At 45.1% G+C, this 13,599-nt stretch overlaps 1 protein-coding gene across 1 annotated transcript in view; it reads left to right on the forward strand.

Moving 5' to 3' along the window:
* Positions 1-13,599, forward strand: part of mtmr7b (myotubularin related protein 7b) — a 128,261-nt gene that overhangs the window by 100,358 nt on the left and 14,304 nt on the right. The window contains exon 11 of the mRNA XM_068034711.1: positions 3,675-3,875. Within this exon, the coding sequence (XP_067890812.1) occupies positions 3,675-3,875 (201 nt within the window). The remainder of the gene's footprint in view (positions 1-3,674; positions 3,876-13,599) is intronic.

Here is a 13,599-nt window from a genome sequence, read left to right on the forward strand (position 1 = left end):
AGATGGCCTTGCAGGGCAACCTCAAGTAGCTCTGAGATTAGAATTCCCGGCTTTGGAATACCCACCTCAGCATAGGCAGCAGCCATCTGGGCTGGCTGGCTGACAGGCAACAGCAGGGACACGGGGGGACTGGTAGTGGTGGGAAGACAAATGCCATAATCCTAAGAGAGGGCAGTAGATTTGTGCTCCACTGGGCCACTGCAACTCTCCCTGGACGGTGCCTCAACAATCCTAGTAATCTGTTGGAGGCCAGATTTCTGGAGTGCTGAGACACCCTGAAAGCCCCTTTAAACACTGGTATCTGCAGCCATGAGGCTGTATGGCCCTAAGCTGGGCCTGCATGACCTCAATCTGAGCTTCCACTAATATGTTGGGTGGCTTCTGTTTGTTTATGCAATGGAAGCTGAGACATTGCCATCAGATACTATATCGTGAGACTGCATGTGTTCCCATGGAGTTGGCCACCACTTCCACTCTGGAAAGGATGGGTTCCTAGCTCTGCAAAAGGCCCTGTGGCAAATTGGTGCCGGACTCCTCTATGTTCCTTGTCAGTGACAACAGGCTTTCTATAGGCCTGCCAATACACCAAGCATTTCTGGGTGCCTGCCCAGCAGCTTTTTTTTGAATGCCGCCCCATCGATGTCCTTATCTGAGTCCTCTGCAGCAGAACTCATGTGCGACCTGTCCCTCTGGGGAACTAGCACCCATGCTACCCTTTCCCCATAACAATAAAAGCAAAATACTGTGGATTCTGGAAATCTGAAATAAAAACAAAGTGCTGGTCTGGCAGCATTTGTGGAGAGAGAAACACAGTTAACGTTTCAGATCTGTGACTTTTCATCAGAACTGGCAAAGGTTAGAAATGTAATATACTTTGAGCAAGTGAAAAGGGGGAGGGGGCAAGAAGAACAAACGGGGAGGTGTGTGATAGGGCAGGGGGCTAGTGGTGACTAGTGGTGCACCACAGGGATCAGGGCTTGGGCTGCAGCTGTTCACAATATATATCAATGATTTGGATGTGGGGACCAAATGTAGTATTTCTAAGTTCGTGGATGACACAAAACTAGGTGGGAATGTGTGTTGTGAGGAAGATGCAAAGTGACTTCAAGGGGATTTGGACAGACTTAGTGAGTGGCCAAGAACGTGGCAGATGGAATATAATGTGGAAAAATGTGAGGTTATCCACTTTGGTAGGAGGAATAGATGTGCGGAGTATTTCTTAAATAGAGATTAGAAAGTGTAGATGTACAAAGGGACCTGGGTGTCCTTATGAATAAGTCACTGAAAGCTAACATGCAGGTGGAGCAAGCAATTAGGTAGGCTAATGGTATGTTAGCCTTTATTGCAAGAGGATTTGAGTACAGGAGTAGTAAAGTCTTGCTTCAATTGTATAGAACCTTGGTTAGATCGCACTTGGAGTACTGTGTGCAGTTTTGGTCCCCTTACCTTAGAAAGGATATTATTGCCATAGAGGGAGTGCAACGACGATTCACCAGACTTGTTCCCAGGATGGCAGGACTGTCCTAAGAAGAGAGATTGGGGAAACTGGGCCTGTTTTCTCTGGAGTTTCGAAGAATGAGAGGTGATCTCATTGAAACCTACAAAATACTTAAAGGGATAGACAGGGTAGATGCAGGTAAGATGTTTCCCTGGTTGGGGAGTCTAGAACCAGGGGACACAATTTCAAAATAAGGTACTTAAGACAGAGCTGAGGAGAAATTTCTTTACTCAGAGAGTTGTGAATCTTTGGAATTCTCTATTCCCGAGGGCTGTGGAAGCTCAGTCATTGAGTATGTTTAAAGTAGAGATTGACTGATTTCGAAATACAAATGTCAGAAGGGGATATGAGATTAGTGTGGGGAAAAAGGCATTGAAGTGGATGATCAGCCATGATCATATTGAATGCTGGGGCCGGCTCGATGGGCTGAATAGCTTATTTGTTGTTCCTATGTACACTGCAACAACTCGCCAAGGCTCTTTCCTCAGCACCTTCCAAATCCAGGGCCTCTACCACCAAGAACAACAACAGCAACAGACACATGGGAACACCACCACCTCCAAGTTCCCCTCCAAGTTACACACCATTCTAACTTGGAAATATATCAGCATGCCTTCACTATCGTTGGGTCAGAATCCTGGAACTCTCTCCCTAACAGCACTGTGGGTGTACATACACCACAAGGACTGCAGTGGTTCAAGAAGATGGCTTACCACCATCTTCTTGAGGACAATTAGGGGGGGGACAATAAAAGCTGGCAAAGCCAGCGATGCCCACATCCCCTGAATGAATTTTTAAAAACCATCTCGCACTTCTCCAGATTGAACTCCATTTGGCACTTTTCTGTCCACCTGACCAGCCCATTGATATCTTCCTGCAGCCTACAGCTTTCTTCCTTACAATTGACCACACAACCAATTTTTGTATCATCTGCAAACTTCTTAATCATGCCCCCTACATTTACATCTAAATCATTGATATATAGCATGAACAACAAGGGACCCAGCACTGAGCCTTACAGAACTGGAAATAGCCTTCCAGTCATAAAAACACCTGGTGACCATTACCCTTTGCTTCCTGCCAGTGAGCCAATTTTGAATCCAACTTGCCACTTCTGAGATGCCCAGCCATGCCTCTATTTATTAGACAACTATCTAAACTTACCAGAAATAAACTTAAGACTTGTCACTGATCGGGACAAAAAAAAACACTCACCAGTTATTTATCAGTCAGCTCCTTCCCTTGTGCTGACATCATTTTAGGCATGTTTTATCTCTCCCTGACACTCCCACTCCCTTAGCTCTGGGCTCTCCGATTGAGTGCTACTTTCAGGAACTCGCTAATTATAACTCTCCTGATGCTCTTCTGCTCCACCCAAAAACTTTCACAAGTTCGCACTCCCTTACCTCTGGGTTCTATGATTCTTAGAAACTGACCTCTGAAAGTCACTTGTACCGACTGTGTTGTCGGTTCTCCCACCTATACCTGTTGATCTCTGGTACTGTTTCCCCTCAAGCTCACCCTCTCTGCTCTTGCTGAGGTTTGCATGCTGCCTGCATCACAACAAATGAGCTTGGGTTAATTGCACATCAGGATCTCTGTGCCCGTTTTCAGGCATGATCCAATTTTTCTCCCACATTCTTCCTTTTAGTCTAGAACAGTGTTGTCGAATATGTTAACCACAAACCATATGTGGCTAATTGGGAATCAAGATGTTGCTAATTGCATTTCTGATTACTACAAAAAAAAGCAAACACCATTGTTGGTTATATAATGTCAGTACTTACATTCCTGCACTGTATACATCTGTACTTTAACCTTTTTTTGTGTTTGTTGGCAAATGTTAAGACTAAAAGAAGACTGCAAGTGTTTTTTGATCGTTTTGAGTGCTTTGCTTTCTAGGTTACTGAATAGGAATAGAAGTATGTCCAGAAAATATACACATTAAGTGCATTTACCTCTATTGTGTGTGTATGTAAGGCATTTTCTACTGAAATTAGTGGCTAAAATGATGTCGCTGCAGCAACACCTATGGCTAGTCACCAACTTCATTCAGTTGGAGGATACCAGTCTAATCTATGTTAACAGAGCATATATATGAATCCTTTGTTTTTTTTAATATTGTTTAATTTTCCAAGATTAAGCTGATCTCTTCACCTAGTCCTTTATTTTACAGATACAGTCACTTGGATGGTGATCCCAGGGAGGTTTCACCAGTAATTGTTCAGTTTTTTGACTGTGTCTGGCAGCTGCTGGAACAATTCCCATGTGCCTTTGAGTTCAATGAAAGATTTCTGGTGCACATTCATCATCACATCTACTCCTGCCAATTTGGCAACTTTATTTGTAACAACAATAAAGAGAGCAAAGAGCTGAGGTAAGGTGAATTTTAAACATTTCATTCGTAGTTTGCCATATATATTCATTGAATCACAGAATTGTTACAACACAGAAGGAGGCCGTTTGGCCCGTCGTGTCCATGCTAACTCTCTGCAAGAGCAACTCACCTAATCCCACTTCCCTGCCTTTTCCTTGTAGACCTGCAATTTTTTTCTCTGCAGATAATTAGCCAGTTCTCTTTTGAAGGCCTCAAGTGAATCTGCCTCCACCACACTCTCAGGCAGTGCATTCCAGATCCTAACCACTCGCTGTGTAAAAAAGGTTTTTCCTTATGTTGCTGTTGCTTCTTTTGCCAGTCACCTTAAATTGGTGTCCTCTGGTTCTGCATCCTTCGGCCAATGGGAACAGTTTCTCCCCATCTAATCTGTCCAGACTCCTTATGATTTTGAACATGTCTGTCAAATTTCCTCTTAATCTTCCCTTCTCCAAAGAGAACAGACCAGGCTTCTCCAACCTATCCATGTAACTGAAGTTCCTCATCCCTGGAGCCATTTTCATAAATCTTTTCTGCACCCTCTCTAATGCCTTCACATCATTTCCTCATCCTTGGAGCCATTTTCATAAATCTTTTCTGCACCCTCTCTAATGCCTTCACATCATTCTTAAAATGTGGTGTCCAGAACTGGACACAATACTTAAGTTGAGGCAAACCAGTGTTTTATCCAGGTTTATCATAACTTCCTTGTTTTTGTACTCTATTTCCCTATTTATTCCACGGACTCCAACTTTGTTGACAAGCCTGTTATGTTGGACTTTATCAAATGCCTTTTGGAAGTCCATGTACACTGTTACGAGCTCACAGGGCGCCAGTCTGGTGTATACTGAGTCTTTAATGAAAACTGACTGTAATGGCTGCCCCAGTCAGAGTACCTCATGGTAGAGGTTACATGACTATGGCAAGCCAGGAGGCACATTCGTACAGTATTGCATTTCTATCCCAAACATCCCCCTTTCATACAAAAAAAAATTTGCATGTATCATCATTTACACTGTGAGGTGCCCAAGTTACCCTTTATGCGCACAACTGTTCTCAAGCATTAGTAGTTCGTCATTCTTGTCAGTCTCTGCTCATGCATTGCACACATAGTCATTAAATCGGGCCGGTCTCTTAATTGTGCGTGGCATGTTGTCGTTGGTTGCTTATCTGGTTGATTTTCCTTCTCTGGCGACTGTCATTCCCTTGTCACTAGTTGCCGTGGTAACTGTTGTTCCATTTCCATTGTTGGGGTGCTGTGGACCGCTGGGGCTGATGGTTGTTCTGTGGTCTGTGCAGTTGGTGAGTTCTCATCTTCCTGATTGATCTCCTGGTTTGACTCAACAGCTTCTCCAGTTGTGCGTATGTGTCTGCGATTGCGACGGTATCTCTGGTCGTTCACTTCCACCGCATATGATGGTTACGACCAGGTGAGGTAGGGGTCTAGGGCTCTTCTCTCATTCTTTTCCTGGTTTTGCCGTAACAGGGCTTAACTTTTAAAACACAGTGTTTTTAGCTTCCCCTCAGTGAGTTTTTGCTCACTGCTCTCTAATTGTAATTATAAAGGAATCAGGCAGGTAGGTTTTCTTAGGTTTAAACAAGAAAGGTGAAAGTTTATTAATCTTAAAACTCTAGCTCAGTTAAAACTAAGAATATGCAACACAACCATGCTAGCATGCATACGCGGTAAACACACACACAAATAGAGACAGAGGGGGAGAAAGAATTAAAGGGGAAAGGTTTGAAGTAGTAGATGGAATTCAGTTACTGGTTTTAGGTTGGATGTAAAATCTTTGATTGAAGTTAAGTCTTGCAATTCTCATTGGGGCCCAGTGCACACTTTCAAACTGGTTTTTCTGGTCTTCTGTCTTGAGGCTTAAGTTACTTCCATGGGTCCCTGGACCTTTGCATGAGAGAGAGAGAGGGAGATCTTCTTCCTTGGTTCTCAACTTGCAGTCCGTTCCTTTCTGTGTCAGGCACAATTAAAAAATGCCCAGGTTGACCAGCAGGTTAGAACATAAGAACATAAGAAATAGGAGCAGAGTAGGCCATTCAGCCCCTCAAGCCTGCCCTGCCATTCAATAAGATCATGGTTGATCTGTCCCAGACCTCAACTCCTCTTTTGGGCCTGTTCTGCATAACTTTCGACTCCCCAAGATTTCAAAAATCTATTTACCTCCCCCTTAAATACATTTAATGACCCAGCCTCCACAACTCTCTGAGGTAGAGAATTCCAGAGATTCACCACCCTCTGGGAGAAGAAATTCCTTTGCGTCTCAGTTTTAAATGTGTGACCCCGTATTTTGTAACTATGTCCCCTAGTTCGAGTGTCATGTGACTAGCTCCTTGTTTGAAACAGCCTTGCCTGCGAGGTTTGTAGATACCTCCAAGCTTACCAGTGGGGGATGGGGATGGGGCGTGGAATGCTGGCTCTTACACATTCAATGACTCTCAATGTCTTTTGATCACCACTATTGACAAATCACATCTGGCTAATTGGATCTTCCATTGTCTCTCTGGGCAACTGTCTGTCGGAATGCAAATGTGCAGCCATGTTTTCAGCCACTCAGTCCTCAAGTTATTTCAATGTCCAGTAAACGTTCAAAAATAATATTTCATGTGACAAAATTAATATGTTTCCATTTGGCAGGTGTGGTTTCTGTCACATGATCGAGGTGACAACTGCTTTATGGAGTTTCCAAGTTGCCACTTAGGCTGACTCTTGTTGAGAGCATTGAAAGTTTATACCCTGATTGGCTGCCCAATGCTCAATTCTAGCAATGGTTTGGCAGTTTTGTCAAAGTGAAACTTGACTTTCTGCCGTTTCACCTCGATTTTGTACTTACGCCTTTTACTACTTCTGGCTTCAGTAGCTTTTTTGCTATTGGAAGAGTAGTTTGGGTGCAGTGTGACATTAGTCTTTGTACCAGACTACTTTCTATACCTTCGGTAGGTGTGTTTCTCCACTCGAGGATTGCCTTGTATACATCTGTGCCAGATTTGCTTGATTTCGTTATGATTCCTTGGTGATTTTCACTGCTGCGTCAGCCTTTCCATTGAACTGAGGATAGCGTGGAGATAGAAAGATAGAAACATAGAAAATAGGAGCAGGAGTAGGCCATTCGGCCTTTCGAGCCTGCTGCGCCATTCATTATGATCATGACTGATCGTCCAACTCAGTAACCTGTTCCCACTTTCCCCCCATATCCTTTGATCCCTTTCGCCCCAAGAGCCAGATCTAACTCCTTCTTGAAAACATACAATGTTTTGGCCTCAACTGCTTTCTGTGGTAGCTAATTCCACAGGCTCACCACTCTCTGGGTGAAGAAATTTCTCCTCATCTCAGTCCTGAAAGGTTTACCCCATATCCTTAGACTATGACCCCTGGTTCTGGACTCCCCCACCATCAGGACCATCCTTCCTGCATTTACCCTGTCAAGTCCTGTTAGAACTTTATGGTTTTCTATGAGATTAAGCTTGTTATGGAGAAAGAAATAGATAAATTGCAAAAAAAGGTTTTGGATTGGGGGAGAGGAATTTTAGTAAAATAAGGCAGGATCTGGCCAAAATAGACTGGAAAGAGTTACTTGTCGGAAAATCTACAAAAGAGCAGTGGGGGGCATTCAAAAAGGAAATGGGGAGGGTACAAGCCCAACATGTTCCCTCCAGGGTAACAGGTAGGAGCAACAAGCCCAGAGAACCATGGCTGACCAGAAACATTCAGGGTACGATGAGAAGGAAAAGAGAGGCTTTTAGCAAATACAAAGAGAGCAAATCAATGGAAGCATTAGTGGAGTACAGGAAGTGTAGGTTGGAGCTTAAGAAAGCAATTAGGAGAGCAAAGAGGGGATATGAGAAAGCTCTGGCTGGTAAAAGTAGGGAAAATCCCAAGATATTCTATAAGTATATCAATGGGAAGAGGATAACCAGGGAAAGAGTAGCACCCGTTAGGGACCAAGGGGGAAATCTGTGGGTGGAGCCAGAGGACATTGGTAGGGTGTTGGATGAATACTTCACATCTGTCTTCACCCAAGAGAATGAGGATGTAGATATGGAACTCAGAGAGAGAGACTGTGAGGTTCTTGAGCAAATTGTCATAGGGAGTGACAAGGTATTGGAGGTTTTGGCAGGCTTAAAAGTAGACAAATCTCCAGGTCTGGATTTGTGTCCCAGGATGCTGTGGGAGGCGAGGGTGGAGATTGCAGGGGCTCTGACCCAAATTTTTAATTCCTCTCTGGCCACGGGGGAGGTGCCAGAGGACTGGAGAACAGCTAATGTGGTCCCACTATTTCGGAAAGGTTGTAGAGATAAGCCAGGGAACTACAGACCAGTGAGTCTCACGTCAGTGGTAGGGAAACTATTGGAGAAAATTCAGAAGGAGAGAAGCTATCTCCACTTGGAGAGGCACAATTTGATTAGGAATAGTCAGCATGGCTTTGTCAGAGGGAGGTCATGCCTAACAAATTTGATTGAATTTTTTGAGCATGTGACCAGGTGTGTAGATGAGGGTAGTGCAGTTGATGTAGTTTACATGGATTTCAGTAAAGCCTTTGACGAGGTCCCGCATGGGAGACTTACCAAGAAAGCAAATGCACATGGGATACAGGGTAACTTGATAAGGTGGATTCACAGTGGCGGCACAGTGGCGCAGTGGTTAGCACCACAGCCTCACAGCTCCAGCGACCCGGGTTCAATTCTGGGTACTGCCTGTGTGGAGTTTGCAAGTTCTCCCTGTGTCTGCGTGGGTTTCCTCCGGGTGCTCCGGTTTCCTCCCACAGCCAAAAGACTTGCAGGTTGATAGGTAAATTGGCCATTATAAATTGCCCCCAGTGTAGGTAGGTGGTAGGGGAATATAGGGACAGGTGAGGATGTGGTAGGAATATGGGATTAGTGTAGGATTAGTATAAATGGGTGGTTAATGGTCGGCACAGACTCGGTGGGCCGAATGGCCTATTTCAGTGCTGTATCTCTAAATAAAATAAAAATAAATAAAATAAAATTGGCTGAGCTGTAGGAGACAGAGAGTGATGACAGACGGCTGTTTTAGTGACTGGAAGCCAGTGTCCAGTGGCGTACCACAGGGATCTGTGCTGGGTCCCCTATTGTTTGTCATTTATATAAACAACATAGATGACTATGTGGGGGGTAGGATCAGTAAATTCGCTGATGACACAAAGATTGGCCGAGTGGTTAACAGTGAGGTTGAGTGTCTTGGGTTACAGGAAGATATAGACGGGATGGTCAAATGGGCAGAAAAGTGGCAGATGGAATTTAACCCTGAAAAGTGTGAGGTGATACACTTTGGAAGGAGTAATGTGACACGGAAGTATTCAATGAATGGCCTGACACTGGGAAGTTCCGAGGAACAAAGGGACCTTGGCGCGTTTGTCCATAGATCTCTGAAGGCAGAAGGGCAGGTTAATAGGGTGGTGAAAAAGGCATATGGGGCACTTGCCTTTATCAATCGAGGCATAGATTACAAAAGCAGGGAGGTCATGTTGGAGTTGTATAGAACTTTGGTAAGGCCACAGCTGGAGTACTGTGTGCAATTCTGGTCGCCACATTATCGGAAGGATGTGATTGCATTGGAGGGGGTGCAGAGGCGATTCACCAGGATGGTGCCTGGGATGGAACATTTAAGCTATGAAGAGAGGTTGGATAGGCTTGGGTTGTTTTCACTGGAGCAGAGAAGACTGAGGGGTGACCTGATCGAGGTGTACAAGATCACTATGGACGTCCAATCGCTCTGCACCTCCATCCCCCACCAGGATGGTTTGAGGGCTCTCCACTTCTTCCTGGAACAGAGGCCCAACCAGTCCCCATCCACCACCACCCTCCTCCGCCTGGCTGAACTTGTTCTCACATTTAACAACTTCTCCTTCAACTAAAAGGTGTCGCTATGGGTACCCGCATGGGTCCTAGTTATGCCTGTCTTTTTGTGGGATATGTCGAGCATTCTTTGTTCCAGTCCTACTCAGGCCCCCTCCCCCAACTCTTTTTCCGGTACATTGATGACTGTATCGGTGCCGTTTCCTGCTCCCGCCCCAAACTGGAAAACTTTATCAACTTTGCTTCCAATTTCCACCTTTACATGGTCCATCTCTGACACTTCCCTTCCCTTCCTCGACTTCTCTGTCTCCATCTCTGGGGATAGGTTGTCTACTAATATCCATTATAAGCCCACCGACTCCCACAGCTACCTCGACTACACTTCTTCACATCCTACCTCCTGTAAGGACTCCATTCCATTCTCCCAGTTTCTCCGTCTTCGACGTATCTGCTCTTATGATGCTACCTTCCATGACGGTGCTTCTGGTATGACTTCCTTTTTCCTCAACCGAGGATTCCCCCCCACTGTTGTTGACAGGGCCCTCAACCGTGTCCTGCTCATTTCCCGTACCTCTGCCCTCAACCCTTCCCCTCCCTCCCAGAACCGTGACAGGGTTCCCCTTTCCACCCCATCAGCCTCCATATCCAAAGGATCATCCTCCGCCATTTCCGCTACCTCCAGTGTGATGCCACTACCAGTTGCATCTTCGCCTCCCTTCCCCTGTCAGCATTCCGAAGGGATCGTTCCCTCCGCGACACCCTGGTCCACTCCTCCATTACCCCCACCACCTCGTCCCCATCCCATGGAACCTTCCCCTGCAATCGCAGGAGGTGTAATACCTGCCCATTTACCTCCGCTCTCCTCACTATCCCAGGCCCCAAACACTCCTTTCAGGTGAAGCAGCGATTTACTTGTACTTCTTTCAATGTCGTATACTGTATTCGCTGCTCACAATGTGGTCTCCTCTACATTGGGGAGACCAAGCGCAGACTGGGTGACCGTTTTGCGGAACACCTCCGCTCGGTCCGCAAGCAAAAACCTGAGCTTCCAGTTGCTTGCCATTTCAACACTCCCCCCTGCTCTCATGCTCACATCTCTATCATGGGATTGCTGCAGTTTTCCAGTGAACATCAACGCAAGCTCGAGCAACAGCATCTCATCTACCGATTAGGCACACTACAGCCTGCCGGACTGAACATTGAGTTCAATAATTTCAGAGCATGACAGCCCCCCATTTTACTTTCATTTTTGGTTGGTTTTTTTTTTCTTCCTTTTTTCTTTTTTACATTTTTTACAACCTTTTTTTGCATTTATTTCATTTCATCTTAGTTTGTTCAGTTTGCTTACCCTCTTTTTTTCATGTTTGCACTTGCTGCTGTTCAATATTCAGTCCGTTAACACCTATTCTGTACTAATGCTTTGTCTTCAACACACCATTAACATATTGTTTGCCTTTGCTCCATGACCTTTTGGTCAGCTATGTGGCCTGGTCCAATCTGCACCTTCTCCTTTGTTATCTCTTGCCCCACCCCCACCTCACTTGCTTATAACCTGTGACATTTTTAATATTTGTCAGTTCCGAAGAAGGGTCACTGACCCGAAACGTTAACTCTGCTTCTCTTTCCACAGATGCTGCCAGACCTGCTGAGTGGTTCCAGCATTTCTTGTTTTTATTTCAGATTTCTAGCATCCGCAGTATTTTGCTTTTAAGATTATGAGGGGCATGGACAGGGTGGATAAGGAGCAGCTGTTCCCCTTAGTTGAAGGGTCAGTTACGAGGGGACACAAGTTTAAGGTGAGGGGCAAGAGGTTTAAGGGGGATTTGAGGAGGAACTTTTTTACCCAGAGGGTGGTGACGGTCTGGAATGCACTGCCTGGGAGGGTTGTAGAGGCGGGTTGCCTCACATCCTTTAGAAAGTACCTGGATGAACACTTGGCACGTCATAACATTCAAGGCTATGGGCCAAGTGCTGGCAAATGGGATTAGGTAGACAGGTCAGGTGTCTTTAATGCATTGGTGCAGACTCGATGGGCCGAAGGGCCTCTTCTGCAATGTATTATTCTGTGATTCTGAGATCCCCCCTCACTCTTCTGAACTCCAGCGAATATAATCCTAACTGACTCAATCTCTCCTCATACGTCAGTCCTGCCATCCCAGGAATCAGTCTGGTAAGCCTTTGCTGCACTCCCTCTATAGCAAGAACATCCTTCCTCAGATAAGGAGACCAAAACTGCACACCTTATTCCAGATGTGGCCTCACCAAGGCCCTGTATAATTGCAAGAGATCCCTGCTCCTGTACTCGAATCCTCTCGCTATGAAGGCCGACATACCATTTGCCTTTTTTACTGCCTGTTGCACCTGCATGTTTATCTTCGACTGGTGCACGAGAACACCCAGGTCTCATTGCATATTCCCCTCTCTCAGTTTATAGCCGTTCAGATAATCTGCCTTCCTGTTTTTGCTACCAAAGTGGATAACCTCACATTTATCAAATCCCTCCAAACCTCTCCCTATCTTTATAATCTCCTCCAGCTCCACAACCCTCCAAGAGATCTGCACTCCTTGTGCATCCTTGATTTTAATTGCTCCACCATTGGTGGCTGTGCTTTTAGTTGCCTAGGGCCCAAGCACTGGAATACCCTCCCTACACCTCTCTTCCTTTCTACCTCGCTTTCTTCCTTTAAGACACTCCTCAAAACCTACCTCTTTGACCAAGTTGGTCATCTAATCTAATATCTCCCTTTGTGGCTCCGTGTCATATTTTGTTTTATAATGCTCCTGTAAAGTGCCTTGGGACATTTTATTATGTTAAAGGAATTACATAAATATAAGCTGTTGTTGTTTTGGGCAAAAGTTGCAAAGGGGGGAATGTGAGGAAGAGCTTTTTTACGCAGCAAGTGGTAATGACCTGAAACCCGCGGCCTGCGAGGGTAGTGAAAATGAAAGCGATCAATAATTTCAAAAGGAAATTTGATGGGCACGTGATGGAAATCAACTTGCAGGGCTACGGGGATAGAGCGGGAGAATAGGACTGACTGGATTGCTCTACAGAAAGCTGGCATGGATTCGATAGGCTGGATGGCCTCCTTCTGTGCCCTAGTATTGACTCTATGACACTGCATAGCAATGAGATTATGGTCGGCCTTCTGATATTGGTACTCCTGATGAGGTCAATACATATCCTCTAGCTCTGCAACCAGTATCTGTTTACTGTGCTGGTAGCGTGCTTTGACGTTATCTATCACCTGCTGCGAAGTGACCACATAATGGATGGCTTTTCCATTTGTTGAGAAGCAGTTCCACAGGTTCTTTGTACCCTGCCAAGTTCTTCATGTGCAGGAGAGACAGTGAAGCCTTGGCATATGTGACTTTACAGGGCATCCCAGCTTGGCTAGCTTCTGTCCTTATCACACACCCATACAAGCACTTTCTCACAGATCACTGGATAGCAATCAGTAGCATGAGCGTTGGTGGATTTCTCACCAGCCCTAGAGATCACAGAGGCCAGTGTAGTGTCCACTCAGCTAACTCAGCACAAACAAAAATTGAATGTGGAACCATGGTGGTCTTTATTTCTCAGTTTCATACTGACAGTGTACTTATCCAGTTAGGTATTTTGGAAACGAACATACTTTCTTTAAAGAACTTTGGATCTAGAAAGATTGCTGATCTTTAAGGTTGTGGTAGAAGTAGATATAAATTTTGGGGTTTTCTAACTTGTTACTAACATGATTTTCTTTTTGTGCCTTCTTCAATTTAAGCTCCGACATTTCTTAGGGAGGCGAATTGGTACAATTTTTTGGATTTGTGCTTCTAGAGCCAAGTGAAGCTTTGCTTGCTGGGTGGACATATTGGGAAACTGAACAAACACCCCTTCTTGATATTTACATACATT

Source organism: Heterodontus francisci, chromosome 1 (assembly GCF_036365525.1).
Source record: "Heterodontus francisci isolate sHetFra1 chromosome 1, sHetFra1.hap1, whole genome shotgun sequence".
Taxonomy (NCBI): Eukaryota; Metazoa; Chordata; class Chondrichthyes; order Heterodontiformes; family Heterodontidae; genus Heterodontus; species Heterodontus francisci.